Source organism: Antechinus flavipes, chromosome 6 (assembly GCF_016432865.1).
Source record: "Antechinus flavipes isolate AdamAnt ecotype Samford, QLD, Australia chromosome 6, AdamAnt_v2, whole genome shotgun sequence".
In the NCBI taxonomy this organism is placed as follows: domain Eukaryota; kingdom Metazoa; phylum Chordata; class Mammalia; order Dasyuromorphia; family Dasyuridae; genus Antechinus; species Antechinus flavipes.
In genome coordinates, this window is record NC_067403.1 from 181,322,427 (window position 1) to 181,343,708 (window position 21,282).

Here is a 21,282-nt window from a genome sequence, read left to right on the forward strand (position 1 = left end):
TTTGACCAGGGTCATATAGCTCCTGAGTGTGCAAGGTCATATTTGAACTCAGGTCATCTCCAGGCCTAACACTCCATCCATTGCATCACTTAGTTGCCCTTTGTATCAGTTCATATGAATCTTCTCATGTTCCTTTGTCTTCATCCTCTTCACCATTTCTTGGAGCACAGTAATAATTAGTGACATTATGGACCACATTTTGTTTGTCATTCCTCTATTGATGGGCATCTACTTTGTTTCCAGTTCTATGCTGTCACAAAAAGGGCAGCTCCAGTATCTTAGTGCATTTAGGACCTTTCTTTTTATCATCGTCTCCATTGGTTATAGGTCCCAGCAATGAGAGCTTTAGGTCAACGGCTATGAACATTTTGGTCACTCTATTAGTCTCTAGTTCTGTTTATTTGCATGCTGCTCTTGTTCTGCTAACCTCATTTTGCATTACTTCATGCAAGTCTTTCTAAATTTCTTGGCATCCTTCATGTTTTTCATTTTTATGGCACAAACTTTTTTCCCACAAAGTGAAGAAAGACTTCTAAGAATAATTTATTTTTGACTTGACTCTTGACATATCCTTTAATGGTTCTCCATTACCCCTATGATAAAATAAACTTCTCAGTCCATTAAGAATCAGAGACCTCTAAAGAATGGCTCCAGCTCACCCCTTTCTTGCCTCAGTTCACATGACTTTCTTTCATGGAATCTCTCTTTCAACCAAATTGCTTTGTAAATTGTTCTTTGACCTTGGTATACCATCTGTCAATTCTGTATGCTCCCAAAGGCTGTGCCCTGTGTATGGCATGCCTACGCTCCTCATCTCTATCTTCCAGAAAGCTTTTCTTCCTTTAGAGCTGAACATCAGTGCTCTTTCCTGTCTCATACTGCTTTCTGTTAACTTATCTGTGGCCATGACATATCCCACTGACTTGTTCTGATACCGTCCTTGGTATCTATATGGGGGCAGTTTGCAGGGAGCTGATAATGTAGGGAGAAGACTATGTGCTGAGAATCTTCTGTTAATTCTGTTCTTTCATTGCCCTTGAAGAGATAAAACCAAGTTCTACGCAGATCCCTAGATACATTTTCTATATTTGGATTTAACTATTCTGCATAAATTTCTTCATTTGGAAAACCAGATTTGCATTTTGATCGTTCTAAGTAGTGTGACATATAAAAAAATCCAAGAGACATGGTTTGTGGGTAATTAACCATTTTATTGATTATTCTAGCATATAATTAATAAAAGGAGTCAGTGATATTCAAATGCCAAAGATCTCTCATGGAATCCACTCAATGCTTAAATGCCTTTGGAAGACTGGGTATTCCTGAAGGGGGCAATCAATTCTAATTGATTAATAAGTAGTGAGAAAGAATGAATATCATAATGAGAGGTGGACGCATTCTAATGAGGGGATGAAGGATGTGGCTTTGATCGTGTCATTTACTTCCAAATCATCCCCAGCCTTGTATGATCTAGATACCCTCTGCCCAAACCTGCCCAAGTGGAACATAGTGGCCCAGAACTCTACTTAGATTCAATTATTTATAAAGTTTTCTAACTGGATAAGACAACAACTCCATCTAGATAAGATAGTCTAGGTGGGATAAATTTTTGAAAAAGGTCAGAGATCTCCCCAATAATTTGTTATTTAATCATACTTTTAACTATTAATGATGATGATGTTGTCATCCTTTGATAAAAATTATCATTAGCATTCTCTTTTTGTGTTTTGCAATCAGAGTTGAAAACTTGGAAGTAAATATCATGAAAATTTCCCTTGTATTTCCATAGCTCTGTATTCAGAAGACCAGGTTCAAATCCCACTTCTAATGCTTCCTGCCTGTGTGACTTTGAACAAGTAACTTAGCCACCATAAACCTCAGTTTTCTCTTCTATAATATGGCTAACTCTAGATCTAGAATTCTATGATTGGGTGCTCCCTCCACTAGTATAGCTTACCATTCATCCTTTTACACTTTCTCATCCTGTGTGATCCTTGTCCTTCTCTTCCTTCCCTCTGTTCCACCTCCACATCTTTCTCAGTAGTAATCTCTTATTTAACTAAAACATTTGAGTTTCTCCCAGGGTATCCATTTTTAGGGGTTGGGGGGAGGGGATACTGACCATACTTTATTCTTCTTCTACTTCTATTTCTGTATCTGCAGATTTTGGTGGGCATTTCTCCCAATTCTTCATTTTTTAGCTCCATCTTATAATTTCCCTCATATAATGCCTCTCTTATAACCTTCTTGAGGGCAAGAACTGTCTTTTTTCCTTTTTGAAAATTTGTATATTTTATTTCTCCCAATTACATGTAAAAACAATTTTCACATTTAATATTAGTTTTTTTATTGAGTTCTAAATTTTTTCTCTCCCCACCTCCCCTCCTCCTTCCTTGGGTAGGTAAGCAATTAGATATAGGTTATACATGTGCAGTCAAGAAAAACAGATTTCCATAATAGACACATTGTGAAAGAAAACACAACAAAAAAGAAAAAGAAACAATTAAAAGTATGCTTCAATTTGATTTAGACTCTATCAGCTCTGTCTCTGGAGAAGATAGTATTTTTCATCTTATGAAAAAGGCTTATGATAGCCTTAAGGAATTATATTGGATCATTGTATTGCTGAAAATGGCTTAATAATTACTTAGTTGAAGAAGAACACAATCATTGCTATAACCATGTACAATGTTTTCCTGGTTCTGCTCACTTAACTTTGCTTTCCAATAAAATCAACTCAGCAGATGGACTTCCTGAGGCTGAGGGCATCCAACAGGCCTCAAGTCCATCAATGAGTCATGAAGGTATAGCATAGATTTAGAACCAGATGGCACTTTAGGGGAGATATAAATCTTTCATTTTGCAGTTTAAGAAAACCGAGGTTTAGAGAGGTTATATAGGTAGAAAATGAATTTATATAGGCAGAAAAGAGCAGAGTAAAATATAAAGCCAACATTCAAGATCACAGAATTATGGATTAGGGATCATAAAAGATGTTGGATGTAATTTCACCTACCTCCCTCATTTTACAATGCTGAAACTGAGGCCCACTGAGGCATTGAGACTAGCGCAAAATTTCATGAATAATAGCTATCATTTCTAGAGTGCTTTCCATAGAAAGGGTTCAAACCTGACTTTTCTGACTCCAAATCCAGGGCTATTTCTCTCCCCAAATTCCTCTCCTTCCTAGGCAGATAGCTGCCAGATCTATCTATCTAGTCCTAGTTTCTCTCAGGAATTCAAATCCTACACCCCTTCTCCCTGCTGGAGATTTGCAGCTGCGCCTGGAACCCTTCGAGTCCAACACTGAACTCATCATCTGGCCTGACTTAAACTGCCCTCCCCCAAACCTCCTTCCTTCTCTTTAAGGCCACCCAGTCATCAGTGACTCCCATCTATTCTTCTCCCCACATCCATCCAGTTGCCAAATCCAGATCCTTCCAGAGATAGATATTGGTTCTTTTCTTGACATTTTTGCAGTTAGTTTTGCTGTCCCATTGTGTTTTCTAAATCCATTCCCCCTGGCAGTTGACAGATCATTTCTCTAAGGTCTCACCTTAAACAATGCCCTGCTTTCAAATCTGTGGTCCCCTATTGCCTTAAGGATAAAATACAAACTTCTCAGATCTTTTTCATTTTGACTCTGTCTTACCTTTCTAGACTTATTCCAAGTTATTTCCCTAAATAAATTGTAAATGTCAATCAAACTGGATAATTCCATTATTTCCCAAAGTCATCATTCCATCTACTTCTAAGGTCTGTGAGATAAAAGGAAAGTGCATAGGATCTAGAAGACCAAAATGCCAGATTTATATCCCATCTTAGGCATTTACTATTTTTGTGATTTTGGAGGAGGAGAAGGAGAAAGAGGAGGCGAAAGAGGAGGAGAAGTAAGAGGACCATGACAAGGAAGAAGAAGAAGTTAGGAGACCCACAAAGCACCTTGGCTGAGTTAGAAAAATGTAGGCATTTTAGATTAGAAAAGGAGTCATTTTTCTCCAGGAAAGTTTGTAGTTTTACATGGGTGGGAACATGTATGTCCCTGGCCTATGAGGCCCTCCAACAGTAATATGAGAGTTTAATGAATGGCCTGTTTCTACTCTAGATTCCCTTTCATCTGTTTGTGGTCTGAGGTTACTCCACAGAAGGCAGAAGAGGATCATTGGTGGGAAAAACTCTTTACGGTAAAATGATACTCAACAGAGGAATTGTCCCTAGGTGCCAATTTAAAAAAATAATGTTCTCATAGAGTTACACATGGCCCTTATCTCTCCAGTTAGATTCTAGTTCTATCTTTGTCATTGTGTTTTCTATAGTAAACATAAAGAAAGGAGCCCTGGCAGCACTGATGGTTAATGAACTATATGACTCTGGGCTTCCTATCCTGCTAGGAGCCTGAGTTCTCCAGGACTGGCCCCTGTCACTATTAGTTTCTTTCTTTAATGAAAAAATTTTGGGTGACAGATTTTATCTATCATCCCAGGATCTACCCTACTTAATTTGGCATGACAAGTATCTACACTGGTCTCAGGGTGATAGTGTGTTTGACCACAAATATTCTTGACAACTATTGTAAAGTCGTAAAAAGACAGATCAAGGACTAGAAGAGACCTCAAAGACCATCTGGTCAATTCCTCCTTTTACAGATGTGGAAACTAAGATTCAGTGTGACCAATGATTTTGCCCAGAGTCATTCAGGGAACAAGCATCAGAGGCAAGATTTGAACCCAGGTCCTCTGGCAAGAAGAATCAATGTTTTTTTTCCTATACTATGATTTCTGCTTACATTAGAGAAAGGAGTTGTGATCTGAGTCAGCGAAGGGAATTTCCATTCCAAAGAAATCCTGGATTTCATATTTAAGTATTATGGTATATAGACTAACAAGTGAAGTCTCTACAGTCCTAAAAGCTCACAGTGCATTTTTCTCACAGTAGTTCTATAAGATATTTAGTACGGGCATCATTATCCCTCCTTTATAGATAAGAAAACTGAGTCCCAGTGCTTTGTCAAAGATCAAGTTAACAAGTGAGTGGCCAGGCTTTGTACCCAGGTCTTCTGACAACATATTTGGGGATTTCTCTACTGCAGCTTTGTCCTACTCTATGCAGGTATCCCTTGATTTATGAAATTAAGGTTTCCCAAAACTTATGTGACAGGACTAATGTGACGTAGCAGAGGATGCTCAAGATTTGTCATTATGGGCTCAAATAATGAATAATGCAGTTGTTCCGGCACCAGATTGTTCCTTTGTGGAATCCTCAGTCCACTCCCTGTGAAATGAGAATGATAGTCCTTTTACTCCAGATCTCATAGATTTGTTATGAGGAAAAGACTTTGTAAAGTGAAAACCCCTACAGAAATAGAAGCCCTTCTAATGAGGCGATTTGGAAGGGTTCAGCTTCCTTGCAATGATAGGGGCCTGTCTTCTGTCAGATTGCTTATTCAGGCTTAGGCAAGGGGCACAAAATAAAGAAGAGCAACTTGAGAGAGGATTAAATGTGTTTTCAAGTAGGCTGGAGGAAGCAGGGAGGGCAGGAGCCTGTAAGCAGATCTCAAAGGTTACTGATGGGTGACATTCTCAGGTTGGCAACAGCAAGGAGATTAAATAATGTTCCAACCCCCATGCTCCAACCACAGGGCCAGACACCTCCGAGACATTCCAGTCACTTGACTCTTGGCTCTGGTCCTGAGAGAACTTTCCTCTCTACTCCTGTCCCCTCCCCCCTTTCTGGATGATTTGATAAAGGACACAAATACAGACGTGTTTGGCATTTCTGGTCCTTAGGGGCGGCTGGCCCTGGCAGGTGGCCCTGCGGCTGAAGCTATCCCATGGAGACCGCAGACTTCTTTGTGGGGCCACACTTATTAGCAGCTGCTGGGTGCTTACTGCAGCTCACTGCTTCAAGAGGTAAGTGTTCCCTGTTATGTAACCAATAATACAATTTAAAAAACACTAATAATATAGAATGGAAGGAGCAGAACATTGTATTTAATAACTATAAAACTAGGTTTTGTCATTGAATTACAACTATATGTGGAAATAATACCCCAAAGAAGTCGGACTGAAAAATTGTATTAAGTAATTTTAGAAATATGCCTTCCCCCTCTTGACATAGTACAGGGGAAAATAGAATATACATTGTCAAAAGTTGTTACTGGATTCTTTTTGCTTTCTGATAAGAGATAAGGTTATTAACAAAAGGCATCAATGAAACATTTAACACAGTAACATGGAATGATAATTTATTTTTAATAATAGCTTTTTATTTTCAAAATACATGCAGAGATAGGTTTTCAACATTCATCGTTGCAAAACCTTGTATTCATAGAATAGTAATTTATAGTGTTTTTCTGTTTACAAAGTACTTTTCAAACATTTCACTTGAACTGCATAATAACCCTGGGAGGCAAGTTCATTTTGCAGATGAGGAAACTGAAGTTCACAGAGTATCGGTGACTTTTCCTGGTCACACAATGACTAAGCACTGGAGGCAGGGTTTATATCTTTGCTTGCCTGCCTCCCTCTCCAGCATTCTATCCCCCTTGCCAGACTCCCCTTGGCTATGTTGACTTCCCTTGCACAATCTAGATTCCTTGTTTCTCCAATCATTTTCCACTCTCTAGGTGCCAGATAATGAATCAGGATCTAATGAGAGGCCTCTGGTTCTGCTGTCATAGTGATTTAGTGATTAAATAGAGGTCAGCTTCCTGAGGAGGCAAGGTAAGACAAGAGGAGGCTACTGATGCTAATGATACACCTGGCCAGGGATAGGGTCTGTTGTGAAGTAAGAATGAACAGGAATGGGTCACTGACTGGCTGTGAAAGGAATGAGCAAGAGGAAGCACTCAGAGATGTCTCCTATTCAAATAGGAACAGAAGCACCTAAGAGAGACAGCCTAGTTCTTGTAAATCTGATCAATTTAAACCGAGAGGGGAGAAAGGAGAAAACTACCGGCATCCCCCTTGATTCTAGTGCCTTCTCTTTGAAATCACGTCCAATTCATCCTCTGTATCTCTAGCTTGAACACAGCATGTTGTCTTCCTCCATTAGACTGTGAACTCAGTGACAGTAAGGAGCCTTTGCCTTTCTTTTTATCCTTAGCTCTCTGCAGAGAATGTAGCATACAGTAGATACTTAATAAGTGTTTGTTTATTTGATTTGAGGAGGGAAATTAAAATTGATTTTTCTGTCATTGGGTCTCGTGACTAGAATATCTGTAGAAGATATTTAAAAGGAACAGGTTGATTTATAAGGGGGTAGGCAGAGAGAATAGAGCAGGAAAGTCAGAAGATAGATTCCTATGAGGAATTTTAGGAATCTGGGAGAGAAACATGATGGAACACATTTGGGTGAGGATCAGTAGAGGGAGACAGAGATGATTCTGTTCTGGGAGTTTGCCATAGACCACTTGGATAGGATGAGCAAACAAACAAGGGATTCTGGAGAGAGATCATAAACCTGGCACAGAGGGATGATGTCTGAGTTATGGAGGTCTCAGTTCTCTTGACAGCTGCAAGAACTCTCTCTACCCAAAGCCAAACAACAAATCAACTTTTAATTTCCCTTAATAATTTAAGGGAAAAACAAGGGGAGCTTCTTACTTGAAGCTGATGATACAAAATGAACCAGGTGACTGAAGCAGAAAGAATGGGCACACTAAAAGAAATTGATTGCCAGCCTCACTCCATTTCCTTGGAATGGAAAAGGAGAGGAAAGCTAGTCAGAATTTGGAATATTCCCTAGGATTATGGAAAACAGATTTCAAAGGACTCAAGAGAAGAAGAAGGGATTCCATGGCTAAAATTTTTGCAGAATAATCTAGTTTGAGAAGGATGGGTAATTGTTAGGGTCAAAGGACAAAGGTCACATTCAGTGCAACCTGGAGGTAATACTGCTCATGATGTGGTCTCTTCCGGCACACAGAAATTACTTCTGAGGCTCTCAAATAATACCTTCTGGTAAAGGTAAAGGAGCCTTGTCCTTTGATCCTAACAGGTAATTCAAGAACAAAATGAGATATTTATGGGCAATGAAGTCAAGGGCATGAAATTGAAGGTGAATGCACTATTCTTGAAAGAAGAGTGTCAGAGATGGTGAAGCTCAGGAAAGCTAGGTACAACAAAAACCTTTTTTAAATCTCTCCTGGGGAAGGATCTAAGATATTAGAACCAAAAAAAAAAAAAGATATTAGGACCACAGCTTGGGGTAGATGACATAATAACAGATGGCCAAAAGAATTCAACTTTTGCAAGAGTTTCTTCAGTTTCCTCTGTAATGAAAAAGACTTCTAAGTGGGAAAGATCAGGAAACAAAGTGTTTAATAAGGAATTGAAACCCGATTGCCTTTAGTAAGCTTGTCTCAAAAGCCAAAGGACATATCAGGTTACTTAAGTAACTGATGAATGTGATTTCTGAACAATCACTATCAAGGACCTTGAGACTGTGAAGAGAATGAAGGAGATGCCATAGGATTTAGGAAGAAAAATTTCCCAATTTCTCAAAATTTATAGTTTGGAATTTATAAATTCAAGATCAGTGAATCTCACTTTTATTTCCAACAGAATATTAGCTTATTAAATTATTAGTAACAAATATTAAAGTGTTAATTATTGCCAGATGTTAAATATATGTCAAATATTAAAGGGGATAATTTATGTGCATTATAACTCCATCCAGACTAACTTCATTTTTGTTTTTGTGAGAGTTATTAGACTAGCAGGTTCAGAAGAATTCTGTGGTTACAGTTAATCTAGGTTTCAGCAAAGCATCTGGACAAATTTCTCCTGTTATGTTTGTGAAAGAGGATATAGAGATGTCAGCACAATTAAGTGGATTCAGAAATAGTTGCATGGTCAGCTCCAGAAGCAGCTAGTTTGATGTTATCCTGGTAGTAGGTCTCTAGCAAAGTGCTTCAGGAAATCTTTTTTTGATGAAAGGTTGAGTGGTTTGAATATAGATATATATGGCATGTTTGTGAAATCTACAGGTTGCACAAGCCTGGTAGAGATTGCTGATATAGTGTATGAGAGAATCAGGATCCAAATCATCTTGCGAGATCAGAATAATATGTCAATTTTAAAATTATAAGCTTATCAATTGATTCATACTTGTTAATTAACCAATTGCTTGTTGCTAATATACTCCTATTAGTACCAGTAAAGCACTTGCAGTTTCTCTGAGAGATGTAATCTCCTCACAAAAACAGATATTGGGTTCTCATTCTACAAGTAAGGAAAAACTGAAGCCCCAAAAAGGGGATGTGACTCCAAATCTAGCTCTCTTTATCCTGTATTTGTAGCAAGACAGACACTGGTGTGTGTACATTCATTAGTGATTTCATAAATTTCTGTGGCATATGTCCTCATTGTCTCCAGAGGTAATGAGACTGAAAGCCATAGCTGGGTATGCACAGATGGGTAGCCTTTCCATCTTGGTAGAGCTGGCTAAGCTTTGCTGGCAACCTGGCCAAGCTTTAGGTAAGTCAGAGTCACTTTTATGTCACCATTGGAGAATGACTCCATTGGAATGTCTGAAATACATTGTTCATATTAATATACCAGATATGTACCTTCCTAATGTCAATCATGTGCAACTCAGAATGTCTTTTTTTATAGTCTGCATAAGATGATTAAAATACCAACTGGGAAGAAGACAAGCAGATAATAATATTCAGTAAGATGTTAATGGGTCCTTAAATATGATACAAGACTCTTTTAATAAACTCCAAGGAGAGGAAGATTGTTCCTGAGATATATCCCACTGGGTTTGAAGCCTGTCTCAGGTTTCCTGTGACTTCCTGCTTTGTAATTTCTAAGGAGGTAGGTCAACAAATATTATGAACAGGAAATTTGTAAATAGTCATAAGACAAGATTACCTATGAAATGTGAACCTAGCATTGTGTTTTCTTGGTAATATAGGCTCTGGATTCACTCTCCCAGCTCCTGATTCCATTGATAGGTCCAGGGTCCTAGAACCTACTGACTGACAACTTCTTCACTCAAGGTTTTAGAGCAAACCTGGAGGAATGGAAGATGTTAGTCCAGAGTTCCCTTCCTTACTGGTGTGCTCATCATTGATTATCAATTGGCATCAATTAACCAGACAAATTTAATTATTTTTTAGAAATAGATATTTACTAAGTGATATAGTAAGAACAGTTGGTATAAAATCAGCTTCTTAAACTATGGTTCGTGACCCTATGTGAGATTTTATAAATGACTGTAGGAGTTATAAAATTATGATTTATTATCAGTAAATGTTTGATTTTATACCTATTTTAAATACCTATGTATCTGGGGTCATGCAGAATTTCTTGGACAAAAAGGGGTCATGAGTGGAAAAAATTTAAGAAGCTCTAACATAAAACATCCCTCTAAAATGGGAATATACTTTCCCACAAAGACATTTGGAGTCCAAAAGAAAGTGGGCTTGAGCTTAGAGAGAACATGTGACAAAAAGGTAAGGTAATTCATAGCTCTTAGTTGCCAGAAGACTACTACTCCCTTTGTGGAGTCTTCATAAAGTTCCCCTTAGGTATCTAGTGTTGCTTTAAAAAAAAAAAAAAGGCTTTTTTTTGTTTGTTTTTGCCAATATGGGCAAAATTAATGCAATAAATTGCCTACCTAACTTCACCAAAATATTTAATTCAACAGATATTCATTTGTGTGATTGATCGGTATTTGTTTAAAATAATGCAAAATTTGTATATATGTTTGATTTTCTGAAACTATTTAATAGCATTGAAGACATTCTACTTGAAAGCAAAAGGCAAGTTAATTATAAGGCCATAGATTTAAAGATAGAAGATTCCCTAGAAGTCATGTAGTTCAACCCTTTATTTTATAGAGGAGGAAATTGAGACCCAGAGAAGATGAGTCATTTGCCCAAGGCCACATGGATAATGTCAGAGGTGATATCTAAAGCCAGGTCCTCCTGACTCTATAAACTCTTGCTCCTTCTACTGTGCTATGAGAGTTCAATATACTTTTTTTAAAAGTTTTTTTTTAAATTTTCAGTGTTATTTTATTTTCCCAAATACATGTAAAGATAGTTTTCAACATTCATTTTATAAGACTTTATGTTCCAAATTTTTCTCCCTCCCTCCCTTCTCTTCCCCCTTCCCAACACAGCAATCTGATATTGATTAAATATGTGCAAATTTCCATATTTGTCATGTTGTGCAAGAAAAACCAGACCAAAAGGGAAAAAAAAACCTACAAAAATGCTCCAAGACACACAGCTACTAAGTGTCTGAGGTAGGATTTAAGTCACGTCTGTCTAATTCTCAGACTTCGTCTTTGCCTCATAAGCATGTGATTTAAGCATAGGCATCAAGGACAGCCAGTACTGGGAGCTTGCCTTCACTTTATTGCTTGTGGAAGGAGCCCTGCATTGAGGGTGGGATGATCTGGATTTGATTCCAGATTCAAACACCTCCTCACCGTGTGGTCTCAAGCAAGTCATTTCTCCTCCCTGGGCCTCATCTCAGCTATAAAATGATGAGCTCTTTCTAGCTCCAAATTCTTTGTTTCTAGATCATCCTCAGTTAGGGCAGCCACCTATAGAGGAGAAAACAGATAATCTTTTTTATTTTGATTTGCTTAACTAATGCTGCCAGCCAGGATCAGTCTATAAACTAGGGGCAGCCAGAAGTGTCACTAACAGTGTTGCAGGGAAGTGGTCATGTGCTCTGGGACTTACAGCTGGAAAGGACCATAGGATGAGAAAGTGAGGGCTAGAGAAGTCACGTAACTTGTCCAAAGCAACATTTGAATCCAGTTCTTCCTAACTTCAATTCCAATTCTCTCCATTACTCTAGGTTTGCATCCCAGTTTCCTGATGGCTTCTGTACCATTTGTGTCAGAGAAACTAGTGTCACTATGATTTAAATAGGGAGGACAAGGACTTTAATTTGCTTTATTCCTCCCAGATGATTCACTTATTCTTAGATCTAGAAAATGCCAGCAATGATGGCTGGGGATGCATACACTGCAGTCCTATGAAAACTTCACCAACCTGTCATGCTTATTATATGTAGAAGAGCTATCATGCATGACAAATGGGTTTTATTTAATTTTATTCTGTCTCTGTTTCTTAGACACACACATCAGGCTAGTATTCCAGTGAACTATATTTTTTTCTTTTCTTTTTTGAAATAATAGCTTTTTATTTTTAAAATATATGCAAAGCTGCCTGCATTTTTAAATTTTTTTTTCCTTCACAGGTTAATTGTACACTATTTCAGAGTCCGATTCTTTTTGTACAGCAAAATAACAATTTGGGCATGTAAACTTATTTTGTATTTAATTTATACTTTATATATTTAACATGTATTGGTCATCCTGCCATCTAGGGGAGGGGTGGGGGGAAGGAGGGGAAAAATTGGAACAAAAGGTTTGGCAGTTGTCAATGCTGTAAAATTACCCATGCATATAACTTGTAAATAAAAAGCTATAATAAAAAAAAAGAAGTTTTATATATATATATATATATATATATACAAAGATAGTTTTTAGCATTCATCCTTGCAAAACCTTATGAAATTTTTCTCCTTCCCTTCTCCCCACTCCTTCCCCTAGATGACAAGTAAATTAAATAAAATTGAAAAAAATTTCTCATTTAAAAAATCAACAATCTTGAAGAAGAAGTGTTAGGGAAGGGAAGATGTGTTGATTCATAAGATCATAGATCTAATGTTGGAAGAACCTTCAGAGGCTTAGTATTACCCCTTGTTTTTAGAAAAGGAAACTGAGGCCTATAGAAGGATTCATAGACTTACATGAACTGATGCTAAGTGAAGTGAACAGAACTAGGAGATCATTGTAGCCTGCAACAACGAGATCATATGATGATAAATTCTGATGGGTGTGGCCATCTTCAGCAATGAGATGATTCAGGCCAGTTCCAATGATCTGATGAAGAGAGCCATATACACCCAGAGAGAGGACTGTGGGAACTGAGTATGGATCACGACCATAGTATTTTCACCGTTTTTGTTGTTTGCTTGCATTTTGTTTCCTTTCTCATTTTTTTCCTTTTTGATCTGATTTTTCTTTCATATTTGTGGAAATGTGTATAGAAATATTGCACATATTTAACATATATTGGATTACTTGCTGTCTAGGAGTGGGGATAAGAGAAAAGAAGGAAAAAAATTGGAACACAAGGTTTTACAAGGGTAAATGTTGAAAATTATTCATGCAAATGTTTTGGAAATTAAAAACTTTAATAAAAAAAGGACTCACAGATAAGCAGGAAGTAACCTTTTGAATTGACTATGGAGATAGTACTTAAAAAGAAAGGCATGTGCTACATAAAAGAGCCTCACTATTTAATAGCAATGCCCTCCTATTCTGCTCACTTTTTTCTTTTTTTGGCTGTGGGGTGTGTGGTGTTTTCTAAATTCAGAATAAATAAATAAAATTTAAGATACATCATTTGATGTTTCTTAAGTTTGGAATAAATTATATAGATAGATATAATATATATTTCACTTTTTATCTTATATAATTTGTATATATACATATACATGTATTTTATACATACACATGCATATTTTTAAAGGGAAACTGAGGCCCTGCAAGGTGAATTAATTTGATCAAGTTAACACAGATTGCAAGTACCTAAAATGGGATTTGGTCCCAGAGTAGCCTATCATTCTGCCAGATAAAAAGGAGGAACTAACCTCTGAGAATTGTGGCCAAGTACCCAACAGTTTATATCCTCCTCTCCTCTCCCAGACTTTCTCCAAACTTCTGTCACTATAAAAGTAGAATGATCACCATAGTGATGGAAGAATCTTATTGTGTGCCCTCCTTCTGCTCACCCATCTGCCAGTCGGGGAAACCTGCATGCTGCCATAGCTACAGACTTCAAGCCTCAAAACTTTCCACTCATTTACTCTCCCATTCAGCCACTAACAAATGTTTATCCTGATTATATGCAGGCTGGGATGTGAGACAGGCTCAATACCTCTCATCATTTAAGCCTGGAGAACTCCCTATTTAACAGAATCTTGAAATGCCATGGAAAAAAGGCCTCCTGATGTGTACTAGAACAACTTTGGAGTCTGGCAGGTGCCCGTGGTCCTGAGTACTGTTAGTAGCATGCTGGACAAAATGAACAAGTTGAGACAATTTAGCCCCGCTACCTGTGTGAAAATGCTTGAACTGGAAATGCTAATAATTTGCATCTATTTTAGTCCCAGGCCCAAGGAGTAAGTAACAGGGATACTGACTTTTGCAAGGATGCTGTGTCAGGTGTTTTCTTGCCAAAATCTGTTTGGAAATGTCAGGCAACTTTTGATATCTCCAGGGCTTAGCCCAGTGCTCAGCCTCCAGTAAATGCTTAATAAATGTTTGTTTGTTTGTTTTCTCCCATTCATTCACTCACTCTTTTACTCCTTTGGACAAAGGCCACACCAGTGTGAAAGAGAGAGTAGCCCAAAATTACCATATTTGTTTTAGGGACATTTTTTACTTTGCTAAATAAAAGTTATTAAAATAGCCAGAAAGTCTCTCATAAATTACATGGCAGGAAGGAATCCTTTGCAAGTTTCCTTTATAACTCCCAGACACACTAATGAAGACTTTAAATGCTGTCGAACAGATTAGTAATCTCAGCCAGAATGTGATCCTTATTTACATGTAATCACATCTCCTGGGATTGCTGAAACCAGACGACAAATATTTGGTCAGTAGCCCCACCTAATCCAGTATCATGCCCTTCAAATTCCAAGCATGACATTTGTTCCATTTATAATTTCAGTAAACGGAGGGATGGGTTTGGTGAGTTAGTTCCATCGCACTGAATATACAGAATATGCAAGGATAGAAAAGGAACTTCATTTTGATAGTATAGGAAACAACCCAAAAGATTTTTTTTAAAGAAATACTATTAATTCTCATCAATTTGATGAGGAGTCTGATGAAAGCAGATCCATACTTGGAATGATAGAAGATAAGAAAGGAGAAGTATTCACATAGCAGGTGGCTCAGTGGATGGAGTTCTGGGTTCAGAGTCAGGAATACCTGTGTTCAAAAGTATCCTCAAATAACTTACCAGCTGTGTGACCTTCAACTATTAAAAAAAAAATGGGAATAAGAAGAGCATATGCTTCCTAGAATTGTTATAAGGGCCAAGTGAGATGATTCTTGTAAAGCACTTTGCAACTTTAAAGAATGTGGTCAGTGCTAGCTACTCTTAACCTGGGCTTAAACTTTCTTTACTCATAATCCCTCTTTGCCCAAGAAATTTTTATGTACCCCAGGTATATAAAATAGGCATACAAATCAAACATTCACTGATAATCATAAAGCAATTTCTTTAAAATAATTCTTTGACATACATGTAATTTTACTATTTATTAAAGATGAAAGCAAATTTACATACTAATGAGATGGATGTGCTTGTTTATTTTTACATAAAGAATTAAATCTTGATAGAATATTTGATACCTTTCATGGTTGCCAAATTTTTCATGATTTTATATGGGGTTGTGACCCACAGTTTAAAAAGTTCCATACTCTTTGGCATCTTAGGAAAAATCCTGCCATCCGTAGGATTGGCCTCTGCAATCTACTTCTGGGCTTAGCTGCTTCTAGTTTGCAAAATGACAGGGAGGGTGATGGATGCACTACGGGTCAGTGGTGTTCCTCACCCACCACCTGCAAGAGCTCATACAACGAATGTCATTAGGCCTTTGTGACTGAGCTCCCAAAGAAAATCCTTCACTCTTAGTATTGGCTATGCATAGGCTTTCTGCTTTCTGCGGGTATGATACAGGAAGTCTGAGGTTTGGTTGAGGACTGGCCCTATGATTTCTGGAGGTTGTGAAAGCTCCCTATACCAGTGTAGGTCTGCTATTCTTCCACTGCTCAATATTGAATTAAGCAACCTACCCAGGACTGTGCCAGAAGGTCAGCATCAGAAGAACTCAGGACTTCTGGACTCCACGACTGTTTTTCTAAGGACATTATGTTGTCTGCAGGAAGATTTTAGGTGTTTTTCTTATAGTATTTTGCTTTTCCAAAGATATGTAAAAATAGTTTTCAACATTCACCTTTGCAAAACCTTATGTTTCAAATTTTTCTCCCTCCCCAAGATAGCAAGCAATCCAATATAGGTTAAACATTTGCAATTCTTCTAAATATATTTCCATAACAAAAGGTTTTACAATTGTCATTGCTGAAAAATTATCCATGCATATCTTGCAAATAAGAAGCTATAATAAAAAAAGAAAATATATATATTTCCATATTCATCATGCTGCTCAAGAAAAATCAGATCAAAGGGGGAAAAACACACAAGAAAAAAACCAAGCAAACAAACAAACAACAACAACAACAAAAGATGAAAATGCTATGCTTTGATTAATAGTCAATTCTCATAGTCCTCTCTCTGGATGCAGATGGCTCTCTCCATCACAAGCCTGTGGGAATTGACCTGAATCACCTCATTGTTGAAAAGAACCAAGTCCATCACATAATCTAGTTGTTACTGTGTACAATGTTCTTTTGGTTCTGGTTCCCTTCACTTAGTGCTTCATGTAAGTTTTTTCAAAGCCTTTAGTTTTAAGGAACAAGTTAGTCATAGAAATAATCATACCTGTAAATATTGGGTGTGGATATAGAATCCTTCCAAGAACTGTGGTATCCAAGATACCAGGGGTCAGACTATGTTTGAAAGAAAATGAATCTAGTTTAGTAGTCCTCTCTTTAAGTTCTGTCCACTGCCAGAACTCTGACCTGTTTCCCACAAGTGCTTCAAGTAGCATTGCTTTGCAGTCTATGGGTTTAAATCCCACTTCTGATAATACCGCACTTCTGTGTGATCTACTTAAAATTTTTCTGTTTTTATTATTATTACTCAGAAGCTAATACACATAACATAAAAATGGATATTTCAATAGAGTGTAACAGAAAATGATTTTCATGAAAATATACATCTCTATTATGTATAGTTTACTTTTAAAAAAAGCTTTTTATTTTCAAAATATATGCAAAGATAGTTTTTCTGTGTGATCTAAAACAACTCATTAACCTCTCTGGACCTTACTTCCCTCACTTAAAGCTGTAAAGTCCCTTTTAGCTCTAAGTCCTATGATCTTAGGAGAATGTATGTTTCTAAAATTTCTAAAATTACTTCCTAATAAGCAATCTTATAGATTTTTTCATATGATACAAAATGTTTACTTTTACATGTAAATTTATATTTAGATTCTAGGCCATTAATTATTCAGAGACTTCCTTGAAGTTAGACTGAAGCAGTAATTAGTGAAAGGGCCAAGAGTCAAAGCCAAATACTATCAGTTGCAAGAGCTTATGGAAAATTACGTCAAAATTTCATTGACTATAAAAGTATTGTATGCCAATTTCATGATGTAATGCTTGCCTAGGTTCTGGATAATGGACAATGATGCTCTTATGCTTTCCCAGTCAGTTACCAATGGAGTGAAATAAGGCTGTATGCTTGCTCCCATGCTTTTTAGCATAATGTTTTCAGCAATATTGTCAAATGCTTTCCATGGGGATGAACATGGCATCAAAGTCAGCTACTGCACTGATGGTAAATTCTTCAATTTGAAAAGGCTACGAGCTGAAACTAAAGTAGGAGTATTGGTGCATGATTTTTATTTGCAGATGATTGTGTACTCGGTGTAGCCTCCAAAGCTCAGAAGCAACCAAGTATATATTGATTCTCTGCTGTTGGTGCTAATTTTGGCCTAACAAACTAAGAAAACATAGTTACTCCATTAGCCAGCACCACACCATCCATATAGCCTGGATAAGTTCACTTACCTTGGCAGCATATTTTCAGGGATGTCCACATTGATAATGAGATTTACGCATGTATTGCCAGAGCTAGCTCGGTATTTGGGAGGTTCTGAAAAGGGTGGGAGAAGAGAGATATTAAACTGCCAAACTGAAGGTCTACAAAATAATTTGCTGACTCCATTGTTTAATGTCTGTGAAACTTGGACAGAATACCAGTTCTATTCCAGGAAACTGAATTGCTTCCATTTGAATTGTTTTAGGAAGATTCTGAAGATTACCTGGCAGGATAAGATACCAGACACTGAGGTCTTTTCTCGAACTAAACTGCCAAGTTTAAAACTGCAAAGAGCCCAACTCAGTCGGGCTGGTCACATTGTTCGAATGCCAAAAAAATATTTTCTGGAGAATTCACACAGGCTCATGTGGTAGTCAGGAAAAAAAAAAATGATAGAAGGACATTCTCCAGGTCTAGCTTAAGAGCAGCCCATTTCATTATTTGAGCAGTCTCAATCTTCTTGGGGAATATGAAAGTCACTGGCCTGAGGTCTTGCCTTTGGATCATCTTGATAGCAAAACTGGCCCCAGAAAGTTTTTCAGTCCCTCTTCTTTTCGGCTTCAATCAGCAGCTCATTCTTGCACATTTTCAGCCCATCTGATTTCTCCTTTCATTTTCCTCCTTTGTTTTTGGGGAGCTTAGCAGAGTCAGAATTGCTGGTTCTTCTGAGAAAAGAGGTATTCAGAAAGTATCATTGCAGCTGAAGGAGAATCCTATCCTAGGCTATCTTCTATAACAAGGTGGCATGTTTTCAGACTGCCTGATTCTTCTTCTGCTTCCCTTTTGGCCTTCACATAACTGGGGAGAACCAATGTCTATCCCTCTTTGAGTGTGGGTGGTTTCCAGACTGAGGCACTGTACTATGAGAGTCCCTACCATGGGCAGAGCCTCGTGCCACAGACTCGTAGACTTACTTGTATTTCTTGCTGCAGGAAGGTGAAGGCAGTGAGGAAGAGGAAGAGGGACAATTCTAGGTATTAAAATTGTTTTTTAATTTATTCATGCATTCATTCATACTGGAATATAGTCAACAAACAGTCAATGAGCATTTATTAAGTACTTACTATGTGCCAGGCAGTTGTATGACATAATGGATAGAGTTCTGGGTCTAGACCTGAGATCTTTTCCAGCTTCAGATACTTATTAGCTGTGACCTTGCACTAGTCATTTAACCCTGTTTTTATCAGTTTCCTCAACTGTAACATGGGCTGGAGAAGGAAATGACAAGCCATTCTAATGTCTTTGCCAAGAAAACACCAAATAGTGTCACAGAGACACAACTGAAATGGCTTAACAACAAAAAATGTGCGAGAGAAAGAGAGGAGAGAGAGAGAGAGAGAGAGAGAGAGAGAGAGAGAGAGAGAGAGAGAGAGAGAGAAAGAAGGTAATAAAAAAGAGAAGGTATTAACAGGATGGGGATATTCTGGGAAAGATCCTCTGCAAAAAGTAGGATTTGAGCTGAATCTTGAAAGAAGCCAGGAAGAGGTAAAGAGGCAGAGCATTCACAAAGAAGGGACAGCCAGTACAAAAGGATTGTAAAGGGAGATAATATGTTGTATGTGAGGAAGAGGAAGATGGCCAGAACTGTGTTCTAGAGTATGTTATGTATAAAAATTTTAAGAGTCATAGTTTCTTTGTAATTAATCACTTTATTAGTCATGCTAGTAAATAATAAAAGAGTCAATGGAATGACCCTACATGGAACCTATTCAAATTATCATCTGCCTTGGAAAAGAGTGGCAATTAATATTGATTGATTAACAATAAGAACAAACATTATAATGAGAGTTGATGAGAACTTATTCTAACAAGGGTCTGGGGTTCCTGATTCTGATCACTCAGTCTTGGTCACAGAGATTTAGCTATACCCATATCACTTCATCTAGGGTAATCTAGACCAAAGGGACAATCCACTTTTACTCAGACATAGTTAAAAACCCAATGGCCCAAAATCCATCAGTTATCTAAACCAGAATTTCTTTGCCTTTTGAACAGACCTGAATTTTCCCTTTCCTTATCAGCTTTGTACTTCGAGTACTACGTGAATAATTTACAGGGACTGATTTCTGAATTGAAGTAGAAAAGAGGGAAAATATAGCCCTAATTTAATAATTGGCTATTAATATAAAAGTGAAATAATCGCTTTTTTCAAGCACATACAAAGGGAATAAAGAGAGAAAGATAAGAAGGGTCCATGTTAGGAAGAGTCTCAAATGTCAAAGAAGTGTATATTTGATCATGGAGGTAATAGGAAACCTTTAGAATTCAGTAAATAAGGGAAGGTGATGTGGTCTGACTGGCACTTTAGGAAAACCACCTTGACACCTGAATGGAAGATGGATTAGAGTGAGTGGGTCTGCATTTGAGGCACAGAGATAAGTCAGAAGATTATTCCAGGGGTCCAGGCAATAGGTGATATGGGTCTGAAGGAGGGTTGTAGCCATGAGAATGGAAAGATGACAACACAAACAAAATGTATTGTTGAGGTAGAAATGATATAATTTGGTACTGGATAGGCTATACAGGGAGAATGAAGGGGAAGAACTGTGAAACTTGTGAGCCTGGGTGACTGGGAGGATGGTGGCTTCCTTGATAGTAAGTAACAGGAATTTTGGAAGGGAAGATGGTTTGAGAAAAAATACAATGAGCTTCGTGTTTTTTTTCCCCTTTTGATCTGATTTTTCTTGTGCAGATGATGATTACAGAAATTTCTAGAAGAATTGCATATGTTTAACCTAGATGGGATTGCTTGCTGTCTTGGGGAAGGAGGGAGAGAGGGAGAAAAATTTGGAACACAAGGTTTTGCAGAGGTGAATGTTGAAAATTATCTGCATGTATTTTGAAAAAAAAAATGCTAGAGGCAGCTAAGTGGCGCAGTGGATAGAGCACTAGCCCTGAAGTCAGGAGATCTGAGATCAAATCTGACCTCAGACACTTAATACTTCCTAGCTGTGTGACTCTGGGCAAGTCACTTAATCCCAATTGCCTCAGCAAAAAAAAAAAAAAAAAAAAGCTACTAAAACAAAACAAAGAACCAAAGAAATTAATGCTTGCTGATTGATTAAAAAAAAAAAAAGAAATATAATGATCTCTATTTTGGATGAGATGAGATGCCCAAAGGACATCCAGATCACAAAGTCCAAAAGGCACTGAAAGATACAGTTGAAATGGATATAAATATCTCCCATATGAAGAAGATAAGTGAACTCCTAAAAATTCAGTAAGTGAGATTGGTGAGATAGTAGAGTAAAATGGGAAGAAGGCTCCAGAGAAAACCTTGGGGTGGACATGGATGTAGAAGAAGGAATCAAATAAGAGTATCACTATAACAGCCCAGGTACAGTGGATATAGTGCTGGAACTGAAGAAGATAGGAAGCCCAGATTTCAAATCTGGCTGGCCTCAGGCACTTAGAAGCTGTGAACCTGGACAAATCACTTTATCTCTGTC

At 37.6% G+C, this 21,282-nt stretch overlaps 1 protein-coding gene across 1 annotated transcript in view; it reads left to right on the forward strand.

Annotated features, from left to right (window-relative positions):
* Positions 1 to 21,282, forward strand: part of PRSS12 (serine protease 12) — a 96,910-nt gene that overhangs the window by 69,091 nt on the left and 6,537 nt on the right. Inside the window, exons 10-11 of the mRNA XM_051966403.1 lie at positions 4,106 to 4,184; positions 5,787 to 5,909. Coding sequence (XP_051822363.1) covers positions 4,106 to 4,184; positions 5,787 to 5,909 — 202 coding nt within the window. The remainder of the gene's footprint in view (positions 1 to 4,105; positions 4,185 to 5,786; positions 5,910 to 21,282) is intronic.